The sequence below is a fragment of the Centropristis striata genome, chromosome 9 (assembly GCF_030273125.1).
Source record: "Centropristis striata isolate RG_2023a ecotype Rhode Island chromosome 9, C.striata_1.0, whole genome shotgun sequence".
Classification (NCBI taxonomy): domain Eukaryota; kingdom Metazoa; phylum Chordata; class Actinopteri; order Perciformes; family Serranidae; genus Centropristis; species Centropristis striata.
In genome coordinates this window covers 19,868,551-19,886,927 of record NC_081525.1, presented here as the reverse complement: position 1 = coordinate 19,886,927, position 18,377 = coordinate 19,868,551, and the positions used below count along the sequence as shown (strand labels likewise).

At 37.7% G+C, this 18,377-nt stretch overlaps 1 protein-coding gene across 2 annotated transcripts; it reads right to left on the bottom strand.

The window, feature by feature from the left end:
• Positions 1-1,599: 1,599 nt before the first annotated feature.
• Positions 1,600-14,325, bottom strand: ttc14 (tetratricopeptide repeat domain 14). Of its 2 annotated transcripts, none has more exons than XM_059340833.1 (12): positions 13,709-14,325; positions 12,920-13,047; positions 11,863-12,062; positions 11,430-11,514; positions 10,147-10,276; positions 9,593-9,748; positions 9,314-9,385; positions 8,199-8,318; positions 6,749-6,871; positions 6,130-6,247; positions 3,229-3,332; positions 1,600-3,097 (listed from the first exon to the last, which is right to left on the bottom strand). In XM_059340833.1, the coding sequence occupies exons 1-12, from the start codon at positions 13,840-13,842 to the stop codon at positions 2,119-2,121; spliced, it is 2,349 nt and encodes a 782-aa protein (XP_059196816.1). In that variant the 5' UTR covers positions 13,843-14,325; the 3' UTR covers positions 1,600-2,118. The 2 variants fall into 2 exon arrangements, with proteins under 2 accessions (XP_059196816.1, XP_059196817.1); XM_059340834.1 differs by having other exon boundaries at positions 12,920-13,044.
• Positions 14,326-18,377: the final 4,052 nt, after the last annotated feature.

Below are 18,377 nucleotides of genomic sequence, written 5' to 3'. Positions count from 1 at the left end.
GGACCTGTATATGGCAATAAAGCATTTTTTAACATATGGGTCAACTAACCGACGAAAATCTTAAAAAGTCTTAACCTATAAATTTTGCCAACTTCATGTCTAGTTTTGAGTTTCCCTAGCTAGGCTAGCTTTCAATTCAAAACTCCAAATTCATATTAATAAATGCACAATTTGACCAATTAGTCAATTTAGACATAGGTTATTTTATTTTCATTGAAAACAGTTTGCAGCTCAATTCCTACAATGTTTGTCTTATTTTGTTAATAAAGGTTGCCGACCCATTCTAGCTGTTTGGACTAACTTTGATTGTATGTTTTGACCACAATAATTGAATGCTTATAGATTTCCAGGGCAAAGGACCAACAGAGGACTTATCTAGCTACTGGCTAGCTTAACTCTGGTGTGAGATGCCAGAAGAATTTGTTTCAATTTAAATATTAAAATATTTTAAATGCAGATGAAGCACCAGATTATGTTGAAGATCAATCATGTATCAGTTCATTCAAATCCAGGCATACTTCTAACCTAGAAAACATAAAAGTTGAAATTAAGATTTATCCAAACTTTCCCTTTGCACAAACCCTGTAAGCAAAGTATTTTTATCCACCTAAAAGGAAACCATCAGTTTAAGTTTAAATGCTTATATTTAGAATATTTTCACTGTTACTTGCCGTAAGACAGGTCTTTTCTGGTGGCTTTGCCTTCTTCAAAGGCACCAGAATCCTTTGACAAAAACATTATTTTTACCTCGCATAACACAGGAGTTGCTGGTCTATTGCCGCCTTTATCGGTTAGTGTTCGTGTTATTGTCTTTTGTGTTTTTAAAGGGGTTGGTTTGGATTCACCAAAGTCACAATAACACAAAACCTAATTGAGTGAGGCCCGTCCACAGCAGTACATTGCTTAGCTTCTGTGTCAGTTCTCCTGCCTGCTTCTCTAAAGTGCTGAAGGTAATGCACTGACTATGGACAAGTACCTCATACAACCCCACTTGCCTGAGTATCCCTTTAAGATGTAATATTTTGTAGTTGCTGTATATAAAATTATTTTCAAGAGGATACAATAAACGAAAACACTCTTCTCTTGAAATACAGGTGAATCTCAATATATTAGAATATCATGGACAAGTCATAAAATTTCCAGTAATTCAAGTGAAATAGCCCCAACCAAATATTGAGTGCATATAGGTGGACATAAAGTCATGGAAAAAAATATCAGACCACTCTTTTTCTTCAATCTCTTGTTCATTTTAATGCCTGGTACAACTAAAGGTACATTTGTTTGGACAAATATAATGACAACAACAAAAACAGCTCATAAGAGTTTAATTGAAGAGCTGATATCTGGACATTTTCATGGTTTTCTTGATAATAACCAAAATCATTATCAAGAAAAACATGTAACCATGTTATCATTATTATATTTGCCCAAACAAATGTACATTTAGTTGTACCAGGCATTAAAATGAACAATTACTTGAAGGAAACAAGGGTGGTCTAATATTTTTTTTCATGACTGTACTTTTCAGAGGCCAACGTTTTCATATTAAACATACTTTTTAAAATGGGTCTTTTGTAATATTACATTTTTTTGAGATACTGAATTTTAGTTCTTCATTCAATGTAAGCTATAATCACTATTATTAGAAGAAATTAAATTAAGAGATGAAATGTTTCATTCTGTGTGTAATGGATTTATATAATGTATTATTTCCACTTTTTGAATTGAATTACTGACATAAACTTTTCTATGATATTCTAATTTATTGATATGCACCTGTACACCAAAAATTAAGAAACAGAATCTACTTCATACAGCATAATTTTGGGTATTTCAGTCCTTAGTTATGAAAACTTCATTACATTTTGACCAGCTATTATCCACCAATTACTACAGTTGCTCACAGGCCTTAAATCTACCACAAAGACAAAGACACATCAAAGTAAAATGACGTTATTTTCTCTAACACTGACAGTACAACAACTGGGGACATTCAAGCAACAACACAGCAGCAGTGTCAGCTTGACGCACAGTCCAGAATAAACAAATTCATGGCACGAACATTTCACAGTCTCGTTTCACTAGTATTGGGCACATTCTGGACTTTTGGTGTTGGAGTTATTTTGGCCCGCCTCCTTTCTCCTTCTCAAACTGTGCGATCTGATTAAAAATATCTAATAGGTTAGAAGGGAGTTCTTTTTTCGGCCTTCCTCCTGGCACGGCGGTCAAACTTCTGGGTGTGTTGTGATTCCCGGCACCTTCTGATTTTTGACTGTTTCCTGTGTCTGACCTGTCCTTCTCTCTCTTTACCTCTTCTCCCTCCCGTCCTCTGTTCTCATACCTACCATCAACGAAAGAGTTCCTCCTGGAAGAGTCGTGTCTCATCCTACTCTCCGCCTGTTTGGATGCAGAACTGGAGTTCCCAAAATATTCAGATTTGAAATTCGATTTCTGTGAATACCCGGACTCGGCAGACGAGCAGGATACTCTTCGCTTTCTGTTCTCGTCTAGGCTGCTTCTCCTCTTGGAGTCGCTGTCTCTCCTGTCTTTCCTGTTATCCTCCCTGCTCTTATCCCTCCTTTCCCTACTCCTGCTCCCCCTCTCCTCTCTTTCTGGGCTTTGACTGTTTTGCCTTTTCCTTGCCCTGCTCTCCTCTCTGCTCATTCTCTTTCTCTCTCTGCGTGAGGAGTCAGACTCTCCGTCGTCTGAAGCCGCAGACAAAGAATACAGCTGACTGATACGTTTATCTTCAGTATCTTTCCCTTCCACCTCCTCCTCATCCATCTCTCCAAACCCAGGACCTCCCTTCTGGTTCAGAAAGGTGGCCGAGGTGTTGGGAGGAGCGGGATACCACTCCACCTCGTCCTCCTCTTTTCCCTTCCTGTCTTTCTCGCCCTTACCCTCCTCGCTCCTCCTGCTATCCCTCGAGGAGATCCTGCGATGTCGCTTGCTCCCCCGCTCTGACCTCCTCCTCTTCTTTTTCTTCTTTTTGGACCTCCTGCGAGAGGAGGAAGATGATGAAGAGCGAGAGGAGTTGCTGGAGGAAGCGGAGGATGGCGAGGAAGAAGAAGCAGATCTCTTCCGTTTTTTCTTCATCCTGTTAATAAAAAAAAAAAAGACATTCACTGAACATTTTATTCTGTCGCTTTGAAGTTATGAAGTGACTTGCATGCCTTCATCTGCAGTATATTTACCTGCTACGCCTTTAAAAGATCAGAGCCAACTCACCTCTTCTCCTCTTTTAAGATCTTACGCAATTTCTCAGCGCTGGTCTGGCTGCTTGTAGCTTTCTGCTCCTTAGCCAGCGCTTCTTCTCGCAGGCGAATCGATTTCTTTACGGTCACCGGGCGAGGCAAGGCAAGACATGACAATGGCAGGCAAAAGTCCAAAGAGACATATTCAAACACGCCATGACCCCAGACAGCAACAGAGACCCCGATATTGATCGGTATTCAGGCATTCATTCATTTATTCATTCACGTTGGAGAAAAAAGTATGTGGAGGGAGAGGACAGTCAAAGGTTTGAGATGGACAGAATAACGTTGCGATCACACACCACAGAGGACAGAATCATGGGGAAAATATACAGAGAAATATACACATTTACCACAGAAAAAGTGGTGTGATCCGAGAGAGCGGTAGTTGGCAGAGAAGCAGAAGGATAGACAGAGGTGCAGGCAGAGATGTGCAGAGAAAACAAACAGCATTTGTTCCCCATTGAGACAGAGAAGGTGTCAACGTTACCGTGTTTGGACCGGGAACAAGGCACACACAGTGTCCAGCGGAGGAGTCGTTGTCATTGTGCAGTTTTTTTTAATTTTCACCCCCACAACGTAGGTGACAGGGCCATGGAAGTTGGAGGGTCAAAGGGCAGAGTCCCAGGGTCGCAGACACATAAACATACCAAAACACTTCATCAGTATTACAAACCAACAGTCTTGGTAACATGTATGCAAAATTCACAGTGTAGGAGGATTTGTTGGGGGTTTTTGTTGTTGTTTTTTTAAAGTTATTTTTGGGGTCTTTTGTTGCCTTTATTTAATAGTGGAAGACATACAGGAAAGGGCTCCAAGTTCAATTTTAAACCTTTGCCTGCCGCGTTGCAACGACTCAAGCTTAATGGTATGTGTTCTACCAGTGAGCCACCAGGGGGATGTGGTTAGTGCAGAACACCAGTGGTGGAAAAAGTATTCAGATCCCTTACTTATTGGTAAAAGTACTAATATCACACTGTGAAATTTCTTCACTACAAGTAAAAGTCCTGCAACTAAAACTATGAACAAAAAGTAACAGCATCAGACTGTACTTAAAGTATCAAAAGTAAAAGTACTCATTATGCAGAATGGACCAACTCAGACAGTTATATTCTATATTCTAATATACATTGATGCATTTATGTGAGCAGCGTTTTAATTTTTTAAAGACTCATTTTAACTACTTAATATATTGTTATGAGGTATAATTTATGATAAATCTCGACCTGAAAAGTAACTAAAGCTGGCAGGTAAATGTAGTGGAGAAAAAAGTAACATTTACCTCAAAATGTAGTGGAGTAGAAGTATAAAGTTATATAAAATGGAAATACTCAAGTAAAGTACAAGTACTTAAATTTGTACTTAAGTAGAATACTTGAGTTAGTGTACTTCGTTACATTCCACCACTGCAGAACACACAAGTAGAGCAACTTTACTTTATATTAGGGTTGCACATCTCTCTGTGATAAACGATTCGATTCGCATCTACATACACAGGTTACGGTACGATTCAAAAACGATATTCTTTTATTACAAACCGATTCGATTTGATACAGTGTAAGAACAATTCGATTTTATTTGATTCTACGGTTAATATTTGTTGTAGATATTTTATAGTGTGTCACTAACAAGTTTTATATTTGTTGTTATGAACACCAAAAAAGACCACAAACATCTTTCTACATTTATGATGATGTAAAAAAATGGTTCAGAAGCTTTTTTTCTTCTCATGATCTGTTATTTCCCCCATTCAGATTTATTATGGATACTATTAAAGTAAAAAAAACAAAACATTACAGAGTCTGTCTGTCAGCAAGAAACACTTATCCATTGTTTGTCATTTTCATTCAGTCCCACGTGAGACTGATCATTCCTGAGTGCAGGTTTGATCTGAGTGACATCATTTACATTTTCCTTTAATCATCTAACCTAATAAAACATTGGCCGGTGTTCAGCAGAAATAATCATGTTCTGGGAAATTAAATAATGAATATATCACCTGGATAGTCTATATACAGACGCTAATAATGATAAATAATATAATAAAAAAACACATTCCAGTGCCCCTCAGTGCATGTCTACAGCTGTTAAAGCCGACTGACAGCTGATCCAGCTGTGATCTGCTGCCGCTGTCATTAGAAACGGACGTCGCTTCACGTGACGCTTCGGAGGAAAGGACTTATCATTTCTTTTCAAATGTTTCGCAAGCGAACGCTGCGAGTGAGGGAAGCGGGGATGCAAAATAAGAGGCTTGGGAGAGACCGGACAGACCCATGGAGTTGCGCGAGAGCTGTTTCGCAGGCAGCTTCAGCTCTCGCGTTGTTTTAGAGACGCTGACGCAAACTGCAAGTGTGTGAAGCCATCGGATTCCAAGTCTCGCGATACCCGACATATGACTCTACACTGATTAATCTAGGAATTCATGGCTGATTTATATCGATTGTGGAGGCTGCTACCGACACAGCCGTATCACTCACTTGTTAAACCGAATATCCGGTCGCATCGATTTATCGTTTACTGTTTAACTTTATAAACATGGCTATAAAAAGACACGGCAACTTGAAAACATGCCCTTGCTAACGCCTTTCGACATGATTCAGCATCATGGACAGCTTCTTGGTACTTTGGTTCAGATATTGTTAGAATTAATACTTCACTTCCGGTGCCGTCACGGGCGGCAGCCTTCCAGAGTCGCTCCTCGTCGTCCTGTCTCTTTTAAGGACTTTTCTCTTATAGTTTTAAGTTTTTTTCCAGTTTCTTTATTATAAGTAGTTAGCTAAGTTTTCTGCCTTTAGGAAGATGGGGCTTCGCACATTCTTTCTTGTTTTTCTGTCTACTGCATAATTATTGTGTGTGTCTGTGGTGGCCCACTCACCTGTATAGTGTCTGTGATCTTGTGCAGGGCCTCCTGTGCCTCAGGGTTTGAGTCATCTAAAGACAGAGCTCTCCTGTACAATCCTTCTGCTGTTACTAGTTTCTCCTGTTCTTCAAGCCTACACACACACACACACACACACACACACACACACACACACACACACACACACACTTCTACATCATCCTCTTTTATATTACAGGACCATAGAGACAAAACTTTCTTTAAATGCAGACAGATTTCTGTATTTCTTACAGAAATCTCAAAAATGTCAAAAGTTCCTCAAGGTGTTGTTGTCTTAATGTGGGATTTTGGAGGGATTTTTTTTTACCATTTTTATTTATTCTCTAATGGTCAAAAATGATTAAATTTAATGGTAACAAATGGTATGAACCTTAAAAGTTGCTGCAACAACTTATGACACATAATTAAGCATGGGAGTGGCCATAATTTACTTCAACCAAACCCTGCCTATAGAAAAGGGCCCATGGTTTGAAGAGTTGGATTGAGAGAGGATAATATTGTTCAACTTACTCCCTTTTAAACTTTTGTAGCAGAATTTAATTTAAAGGTCTTACACCTCTGATAAATTATGAAATGAGCAGGTAGCGCTGCTTACTGTTTTCCTCTCTCCACAAGTGTCTGGCAGAGGTACTTCTTGGCGTTGCGGTGGTCTGGACAACTCTCGAGGGCCAGTTCAAAGTCTGTTATAGCCTTCATGATGCTGCCTTTGTTAGCATACCTGTGGACAACCAATGAAGGAAGCCCAGAGTAAGACAAAAAACAACTTACATAATTCTGTGCGAGTATCAAAACTGAGAAACATTTATACAAATTTTCATTCTCTTTTTTAAGACTTCTGCTCACTAATTATATCTATCACATAACCAAAATAAAAAATATATATAGAGTACTATGCAAAAGCCTGTTTTGATAACGGACACTTTTATTTTGAAAAGGACAAAAAAAGAGACTTCCTGTCGTTCATAAAACTAACTCAACTGAGATTAAACTGGAAAGATAACGTCAAGGAATTCAATGTTTTATGCTTTAGCCGCCGAAGAGACATGAGGTTAGTTTTTTTAGTAATCTTGCATATTTCAGTGTGTTTTGTGTTAAAATTAAACCTAGTAATTCATGCTAGCAAGGTTTGGTACAGTAAGCTTGATTTGTTCAAATACATTTTTTTTGTATTTCTGTGTGTTTTATAATTGTTATTGCAGCTTTCAGTTTTCAAACTGTAGCTTTATCCAACTTAATTCTCAGCTCATTGGCTTATTCAGGTACGGCCGCAGAACTGAACGACCGGCCATGTTTCAGTTCAGTGAGGACTGATGCCAGTCATAGATAAAATTAAAATTTAAAAATACACAGAACGATTACAATTCCATGTGATCGACCAAATTCTTAATGACCATTAATCGATCATCGATTTATTATTCCCATCCCTAGTGCACACTAGGGTTGTCATTTGACAAAAGATGCTCAATTGTCAATTTGGTCGACATCGTCAACCCTAGCATGAAGAGGAAAGTATAAAGTCTAAAATTGCAGTTTAAATGATTAAAACAGACAATAATTATATACAATACAAAATATAAAAACAATATATATACAATAAATATATACAAGATTTACATTACTGCAATTTCCTGTAACATGTATCTGTTATGTAATTTTCTGTTATCTTCTGGTGCCAAATCTAAGGCAGCTTTTAATTGCAAAATAAACAATGAAATTATGACAGGAGCGTGTGTGGTATCTGAAATATTCGTTGATTCATTATCCTTAACCACTTATATGAACTTTGATAAATGCTTTTCCACGTATTCTCTCTCAAATGGATTGATGCATTCTCTTTGTCTGAGGCATTCTTTGTCTCAGTGCTACACACTTTAATTTGACATTTCTTATTAAAAAAGGGCTACATCATTTACCAAAACAAAAATAACTAAGTAGATGGCTTGTGAAAGTTGTTCCTGAAGTAGTTACTGAAAACCCTGACACCAATTCAAGTTAAACGGTATTACAACATCTAAAGTAATTTGCATGACTTGCTGTCAACTCACAGAGCGCCACGTGCCACCAGTGCTTCCACGTTATTAGTGTCGATATCCAGGGCTTTGTTGTATTCATTCATGGCTTCTACATGACGACCGTGTTTGAAGTGGTCCACTCCGGCACGGACACTGAAAGAACAGAGACAAACATGGAAAATGGGTTTATATTCACGTCAATCAGAAGAAGCCAGAAGAAGAAAGACTACAGTCATGGAAAAAAATTATTAGACCACCCTTTTTCTTCAATTTCTTGTTCATTTTAACCCTCAGGGCAGGTTGAGCACATTTGACGCGCTTTTCAGTCATTATTTGTTAATAGTTTTGGCTGTGTTCATGCATTGGGCATGAATTTTGGCAACATTGTGTTTTTTATTTGCTCTCGTTATTTCCAGCTCAGCTCCTGCAGTAAGGCTAAAATACACTGTATACAAACAATAGTTTACTCTCTTAAGGTTGAGCATGTAAAATGCGCCATTGAAACCCATTCAAAATGCAATTTTTGATCTCACTCACGTTAAAGCATAATACATGCATCTTATTAAATCTTGGTGTCAATCTGGGCTTTGGCCTTGGAATTGATCATTTTTACTACTTTCCACCAGATTGCATCATTTTGACCATATTTAGCATATAGAGAAAAACATGCGATTTATACACACAATCCATACACACAAGCATGTACTGCTTTAAATAAATCAAAAAATGGTGCCATCATGACAGAAACCTGGCATATAAGGGGTTAAAATATTCAAAAATCAGTTAGTGTTTGATATCAAAAATTAGGGCAGATGTAGGAGAAAAAAAATCAGTAAAATGAAAGTAGAATAGAATTATTTATAATATTTTTTATAGTTTGCTTTTTAGGAGCGCATTTCATGCTCTAAGGAGTACAAGTGTGAGTATTTCAGCTCTTAAATTAAACTCTTATTAACAATTTTTGTTGTTATCATTATATTTGTCCAAACAAATGTACCTTTAGTTGTACCAGGCATTAAAATGAACAATAAATTGAAGAAAACAAGGGTGGTCTAATAATTTTTTCCATGACTGTATATATAAGAGTCGGCATCATTAACTTTCTCCGGTGAGAACTATGAGAGACCAATGAAACACTTTAGCATTACCACTTCAAGGCCCACGATGCGGACTGTTTCTTTCGGATTGCAGAGGCAAAATCATCCTCTTGAAAAAGTTTACTGTGGAGAAAAGAAGAACACATAAGAACTCTATAGAGCCACAAAGCTCGTTGGTCAACATCATAGACTTCCTTTTCCTAAATAGAACCACCGTTTATTTGTAGAAGCCTGTTGCTAAAATTACAATCTTTCAACTATCCGACAAAACATGGCGTTACTTTTCTTAATTTGTGAGAAAGCGAAAGGTCGGCCAGTCGACATGTTTACCTCTGTAGCCCTCTCATCATTGACGGTGGGTGGGTGTCACTAATTCCCACTTTCTCCAGTAGGTAGTCCACGACAGAGGGGTTGTGGTAACCATGGCAACTCTTCAGTATACACTCATACGTCTCATTGGAGTCAGCGGCTGCACGGGCACTGCGACTAAGAATAAGGAAAGAAGTCACGAACTGGATCTACAGAATATTTTTGTTTCGTTTACATGAGCATTAGTTGTGAAAGCAGCTGATCTGTATTAAATAATAAAGCTAAACAGTTTGAACTATCTGAGATACAGCATGACAGGGTGAAGCCATCAACAGACAAATTACGTACATTTTGGTTTAACTAGTTAGATTCATCCTAACACACATATTCCATATTAATGTTTAAATAAGTGTTCAATAAAAATATTAAGATTTTTGTGTCCATTTCAGTTATATTTCAATTTATTTACACAGTTTTTATTTAAAAGTCTTAGTTTTTCAAAGCCTGTCAGAGTTTTGTGTTTTATTTTGTAGAATTTGTATTAGTAGTAATTTGTGTATTATTGTGTTTCTTACCTGTAGTGTATGGGAAGCTCCTCCCGCAGACAGACACCCAGCTTGATGTGCTCCAAGCTGTGAGAAAGGGAGGCCTGGAGGAGGGAAACTGTGATTTTCTCTTGGTAGCGGTCAATATCTTTCACTGCAGCTACAGAAGGACAAAAACACACAGAAAAAAAATGTTTTTTTCCCACCAGACATTTAAGAAGATTTAACTTATGAATGGATTTTCTGGAGGGCATATAAATGGGTAGCTATCTGAAAGTCACCTACATATAATGGTATATGTTAAATGGGCTCCACTTGTATATCACTTTTCTAGTCTTAGCGACCACTCGAAGTGCTTTAACACTACAGACAGCGCTCATTCATCCATCCACAAACACATTCATGCTGGTGGGCGAGGCTACCCTACACGGTGCCACCTGCCACCATCAGGTTCAGTATCTTGCCCAAGGATACTTCGGCATGTAGGCTGCCATGGCCAGGGATCGAACCACCGACCTTCCAATCAGAGGGTGACCACTCTACCAACTGGAGTTATACCACAAGTTGGAGCTATAATGATATGGTATAATATACTGCCCTACAAAGCCCAACTGCAGTAACTACATTTTTGGTCAAAATTGAGTTGAAACTTAAAATGAACTAGTTGAGGTCTGTTTTCTTGTGACAAAGTTTTAGATTTCAATTTTACTTTATTTCAGAGAAATAATGATATAAAAATTGTAGTAACTGCAAAATCCAACTCAAAACCAAAGCAGACTGCAGTAATTGCACTTACAACAGTCTGCTTTGGATGTATATATACGTATACGAATTTAAAATTAAAACCAAAGCAGACTGCAGTAAGTGGTCTGCTTTGACTGTGATACAATTCGGCCTTGTATTTCTTTATTGTGTTGAATAGTGAAGACAAGAATAACAGAAATTATATGTTTTTTTGATAGGGAAATTATTATCTAGATTAAAAAAGTTTTTTTCCCAAACAACCCTGTTGTTTTGTTGTGTTTATTTGCAGGAGCCCTTTGTATTTACACTCCCAGCTTTTCCAACACTCACTGAAATGAATGAGGGGCTGCATTTTTCACACAATGCTAATTTTAGTCTGATTACATCTACTTTGTGTAAATATGCTTATTGTCATAACAAGCCCCCCCCCCGAACCTGTATAAGTCAAAAGCCAACTTGTTGAGGATGAAAGCCTTATAACAACTTTATGGACGAGCCTGAAGTCTGGCTTGTCATAGAAAGTCTGCACACAGCTGGTTGTTTAAAACAAAGCCAAGTAAGACACTAACCTCTGATGAAGTCCCCAATCTGGTAGTACGACAGAGGGTCATCGTGGCTGCCAGTTGAAGGAATTTCTCTGATGTGACATAAAGCCTAAAGGTAGAAATAAAAGGCAAAAAAGTTTAGAAATGATTCCCTCATTAGTTACATCTGAATATAAAGCTACTGAAAGGATGATTGACTGCTGCATTGGCCTTTCTGAGCCTTTAGGGCAGAATATCATCCGACGCAAAATGTTGTTGACAGCTTGGTATTCACAGCTGAGATGCACAAATGGCATAATGTCAAACCCGCAAAGACCTCAAACGACACGGTACACTGAGACATATTGATAACTGCAACTGGCAGCTATCAATATGCATTCCGGAATTCTCTGAGTCAGAGTTGGTACCGGTACAACTGGCTGATCAATTGTTCAATTTATTCAGCTTGTTTACATACCGACAACTCTAGGTCTTCTATGTCTCTTTTCAGGCCTCCTGTCGTGCAAAGCAGGGTGAGAAAGAAGCCGTATTCTCTAATGTTGTTGATCCTCCCCACCACAATGTCTCCTCTCTCCAAGTCCCTGTACAGCATGGCTCTTCTTTCCTCATAAGACACCTCCATGAATAACTCCACTGGTGGCATAATGGCATAGGGCTCTGAAAGCAGAAGCAGAATCACATAAAAGATGCATTTCACTATATTAGACTTAAGCTGCTGACATTTAAAAACATCTTTCCTTCTTTGTTTTGGCCATCCAGCTAAACTAAGTTGCCATTTTTCTCACCCCAAAATTGATTTATTTCCAAAACTTTCTCCACATGGATGAATCTTAAAACCCCAATTGAGCGTTTTAGTGTGTACAGGGAAAAACTGAACTTTTGCTCATCAATATCTGCATCCTCCTGTACTTACTTACACTTGTTGTTTTGAGTGCACAAGTGCGTTTACACTGCTAAGTAGATGCAGCACTCTGAGGACCCAGATGTTGCTCTCATAAAAGTCAAAAAGGTTACCAACTACACACAAGCAAGAAACAGTAAGAGCAACTTAATTTCTAATAAAAATTGATTACTAAAAAAGTAAACCACCAGATGGCTGCAATTTACAGTAGTGTTCAATATAATAGCAGTCCAATGTGACTAACCAGATTAATCCAGGTTTTTAGTATATTTTTTATTGCTACATGGCAAACAAGGTACCAGTAGTTGCAGTAGATTCAAGTTTACTACACAAGTATCCAGATTAAAACACAGCAAGTAGACATTTTGTTATACATACATGCTGTGATGTCTGACAAAGAAAAAAAATACATGAGCATGAGAAATCTGAAACAGTGAATTCAACTGTATTGACACATGGTATGGGTGATAGAGCAGGAGGGGCAAACGTGAAGTGATTTAACTGTTTTCCAATTGTTTAAGTGTTTTAGTGGAGACAGACACACTTTGCAAAATGAACAAATGTAATTGTTTAGTGGGGACAGGGCTTGAGATTTCTAGTGAAACCAACACACCTGTAGCATCCTCCTCCTCGCGCTCCTCTTCTTGATGAGTGGCGGTCTTCCATGCTGGACTGAACAAGATGTCAGCCTTCCTGGCGATGAACTGCTCAACAAGGGAGCTTTCCTGCTCATCAACACTGCTGCACAAAAAAAAAACTTGTTCAGCAGAGGCTCTTTAGAGAGTGAGTGACCTTAGTGTTGTGTAATGCACAGCTGGTAGACAGAAAGATGCATAGAAAGATGAAATAAAGCAAAAGAAACAGTTGAATTATTGCACTGTTTTGTTTTTTAAAGAGATTTTTAGAGAAATCCTTTACCTTCAATAGGCATCAAATTAATAATAAATAAAAATATAGGGTGTCAAATCGCCAACACCTGAGACGATTACACTATCCATTACTAATATAAAAAAATATTTTCTAATATTCACTAATACTATGATACAGCTGTTATTCTATTATGTCACATTATCATTAATAAGCCATTGCAAAACTGTGCAGAATCTTCATCACCAAGTTATCATGGAGCCCTGGAGTCGACAAAATAGTGACAGGCTTTTTCATTCTATTCAAGCAATTTATAGAATATATTAAATATTAATTATATAATAAGTGAGGTTAACAGTGTGTAAAGATCCATGGAAAATAAAATTGGCCGAACAAAAGATTAGATAAGCAATGTAAGACAAGTCATTTAAGAGAAGTTTAAATGGGAGATAAGACAATAACAGAACAAAGCTTATATGCAAATGGAAATTACTTTATAATCTCAATTTAAAAACAAAGTAAGTTGCTGAAATACCTTTCACAAGTGGCCTTGCACAGGTCAGACACCACAGCCTGGAAGTCTGGGTTTTCTGTCTGTTCACATTTCAGTTTGTTGAATAATGACTCTCCGTGATATGACAGACACTGCCTCAACAAGTCTCTGTCCATTCTCTGTTTTTACAAAACCGCAGTCACATTATTGTACAAGTCAAACAAAACAGCAGCCGTTGAATGACGTGTTGACAATGACTACAACGTTTTGACTGTCATGTATTACGGCAGAAAGATCATGTATTCTAAAAATCGCTACATACGTCAATTGAATAGATTCGTGCGCCAACTGTTTAATTATTTAGCTTTCATTAAATACAGTTTAATGGAGCGTTTAGTTAGATACGTTGCTCTGCGTCGTTTAGCTAGCTGGCAAAACAAACGCTAGTTAGTCAAGCTAACACGCAGGAACGCTGAAATGTATCTTTAAAACGTACAATACTCCGATAGTTTTACATGTGCAAAGTTCCGCACTGTCCTATGACACAAATCACAACTATCGTTTTATTTCTACAAAGTTTAGCTGAAGCAGCAAACTCGACTGTACAAATCTCTGTGCAAGGCTACCACACATGGACGAGTGAGCATGCGCAGGTGTGTTACACTGAAACCGCCGGCAGAAACAACGTCGGAACTAAAAGTGGCATATCAAAAGATTAATCTCAGAAGATTTTTAAAAATGAAAATGGAAAAATATATCAGGTACCACAAACTGTAGTTATTCATTTTGAGTTATTGTATGAAATGTTAAGTATCCTGATGCAACTTTGTCCTACTGACAGCCTTTATTAACTAACTAGTTGTAGGAGAAGTAAGCAACTCTCATGTTTATAGAAAGAATAAAATATATATATAAAAAATATTAACCAAAATTGCAATGACACAAAACACACACACACACACGCACATATATATATATATATATATATATATATATACATATATATATACATATATACATATATATATATATATATACATATATACATATATATATACATACATATATATATATATATATATATATATATATAGTTGTGTTTTGTGTTATAGGACATGGGTCTGCATGCCCCTGAGTGAGTGAAAGAATTAGTTATCCAACTTTGTGGCTGTGCATGTCCACAGCATGCGCCTGTTTTCAAACACATGGTAATTTCCCTCAAAAGGATAATGCTTTTTCTTCACTCATTTAATTACATGCACACTCACTCTGTCTACTGTTGGTTATCTGCATAGATAGCTGTTATAAATCACACAAATATCCCTCTGTATGTGTTTTGAACCACATGTTAAATGATGAATCAAGGATCCCGGTCTGTCTGTGAGCTCCCCCTCACGCACTACGGTGGCGGCCGGTCACTGTCTGCCAGGAGCTGAGCGGTTAGCTGATTATTTAATGTTTGTATATCTTGATTGATTTGGTTTCCAAGTACAAGCGAGGGCAATGTGCATGGAGAACACAAATGGACTGGGAACGTTGATCAGTGAATGTAGATGTGGTTAATTAGTTCAAAACACATATACAGCGGGATATTTGTGTGATTTAAACAGCTGTATAAGCAAAAAAAGCTTTACTAAATGCCAAAAAATAGACTTGGCACGTAGAAGCACACAGGGCGTCTCTGTGTGGACTGACACATTTAATTGAATGGAATCATATTTGAACCGTCAGACACATGAGCAACAGATGTGGGATTTATATCATTAAGAGTATTATGATTTGTTTGTATAACTGGCACAAAAGCATAATAACTAATAGTATCCAAAGTATACAAATCATAGACATTTCCATGAACTAATCGTGGAACACATTGCCCACAAAATCTCAAAATTGCATTGACCAAACACGGTCAGGAACATACTAGGTTTTGCTGCACCAGAGCCCATGGCTGCGTTCCAAGGCCCTTCATTTTCGCCTCCTCTATCCTCTATCCTCGCTTGAGCCGGAAGTTCTTTCGCAGGCGCCATCTTTACGGCCGTTCCAAAGCTCTTATTTGTGCTCGGAGGATAGAGGATAGAGGATAGAGTAGTCATATCGGAGGAGGCACAATCGAGGATACATGAGAGCATCCTATGCGAAAGTCTTTTAGTGGTGGCCCCGCCCCCTGACTTATCGAATAGACGCTGCAGCTGATCGGACTGATGTTATACATCACAACATCGTTGTAGTTTCATACCGGAGTGAAGACAGATCACAGGTTAAACTAAAGTGTGTCACCACAAGTTTTATATTTTATTTATATGATTCACCATGTAGTTAAAATCTGTTTTATTGTGGCTCTGAACAACAAAAACACCATAAACATATTTCTACATTTATAATAAATTAAGAGAAAGATTGCTCTCGAAGCTTTTTTCCTTTTCGTGATCTGTTTTTTCCACCATACAGATTTTATTATGGATATTATTAAAGTTCAAAAATAAAAATAAAAACAGTAGAGAGTATGAGAGTCTGTCCGTCAGCAAGAAAGACTTTTACATTCTTTGTCATTTTCATCAGTCCGACGTGAGGCTGATCATTACTGAGTGTAGCTTTGATCTGAGTGACATCATTTACATTGTACCTTAATCATCTAACCTAATAAAACATTGGCCGGTGTTCGGCGGACACAATCATGTTATGAGATACCAAATAATTAATTTATCACCAGGATCTTCTACTACGACGGCGTATGTATGAAAAAAATAAATAAATAGGGACCCAGGGGAGAGGAGCCCAGCCACCATGGCACGCGTAAAAACCTAAAAACACATAACATGAGGTGATGGTACTACATCACCACATTTCATTCCTTTCTACACTCACTCTGTTTTGGATGTCTTATCAGAGTGATTGTTTATGAGTGATCTGACTGACGCTCCCCTCCAGCCTGTCGGCACACAGAGTGCTGTCTTTCAGACCTCCTCTGCTCCTTGTTGACAGTTACATTGTGTAATGTTCGTCTAAACTTTTTTCACAGCAGCAGGTTTATTGTTCCCAGCCTTCATTCCTCACGGGCATTCTCATGTGATGCGTCTTTACGCGTGCCATGGTGGCTGGTTTATGGAATCTTTATTAATCTCTGAAGTGTGTTTGTGCTTGCATTTGTGGTGCTGGATGGACCCAGGTCCATATTTTCTTTTTCATACTTGGCCCTAATATGCTAATATACTAATATATACAGAAGCAAATAATAATAAATAAATAATATAAAGGCATTCCCGTGCCCCTGAGCTGGACACATTTCACAGTATACACAATGCAGGAGGTTGGTATTCATGTGCAGGTGTTTGTTAAACAGAGAAAACACTTATTATTATTATTATTATTATTATTATTATTAGTGCATGTCTCCAGCTGTTAAAGCGACCGACAGCTTATCCAGCTGTGATCTGCTGCCGCCGTCATTAGAAACGGACGTCGCTTCACGTGACGCTTCGGAGGGAAGGACGTCCCATGTCACTTAAATCGTTTCCCCTCTCCTCGATTCGTTTCCTTGCGTCTCTCCATGCTTCCCCGGTGGGCGGGACTTAGACGCAAGTGAGGAAAGCAGGGATGCGAAATAAGAGACTTGGGATGTACCCTATGACAGTGCGCCATTTTTTTTTTCATTAAAAAAAAAAAAAAACCAAGGTTGTTTTTTTCAATTGTCTGATGTGTTGTAAACATGTGACTGACCTGGTTTTTCTGGTTATATAAAACGGTTCAATGTCAGTAATTAACTAACTAACGCCCTATAATTTCCTCAGTAGGTGAGGGAGGAGTCATACACAATCTAATTACAACTTAATAATCCTTGACAAAATACATTCTGTACCTGGAGTGGTAAAAAGTAATACCAGTCACCATGGAAAGAAAGATTATTTGTTGGATATTTTTATTTGGATATTTACATGCATCCTCTGGTAACTATTTATTATCCTTTTTCTTGTTGTTTTTGCATTTTTAAAAGTGCCATTTTCATAGCTTTGATTTCCTTGTATCTTACTCTTTTAGTGTTCCTTATTTTTTCAGAGTAGATTGGAGACAGTTGTAGTGTTATTCATTCAAATGTTTTTTGGGAAGGGGGTTAAATAACGCTCCAAAGTTAGGCTATTTTTTTTAGCAAAGGGGAAAACTGCCATGATAATTTTCAAAGTAGCCCCCTTACCTTAAAATATATGAATGACAATGGGTTCTATTGGTACCCACATGTCTCCTCTTTACATACTGTACATGCCCACTATATGCTGCTAACATGCAGTTTAAGGCAAATACTACACAGTTTTTTCGCATGCATTAAATTTGTCATTTTCGCGTAATGTATTTGAATAATGGTTTCCCTAAACATTATTGTAACTTTGTAAATTGGGTATCACTGAAAAGCTGAAACTCTTGTAGATTCAATGAGCCCAATCATATTTATGTCTGATAATGTCTGATAATACATAATGAAATGTAGCCATTTCATTGCAATGACAGCATTTCTTGAAACTTGACCTTGCTGTGTGAAATCTATCATAGGAGATGAGACAAAAAAGGTATTTTAGAATTTAATATTTGACATTTGAACTGTGGTTATATTCCAATGGTCATAGAAAAGTGATTCTTGATTATATTACTAGCCTGAAAAAAATTGAAATTTGTATTTCCAATTAACTCCCGATGGTCTAGTTGTTATTTAAATTAACCA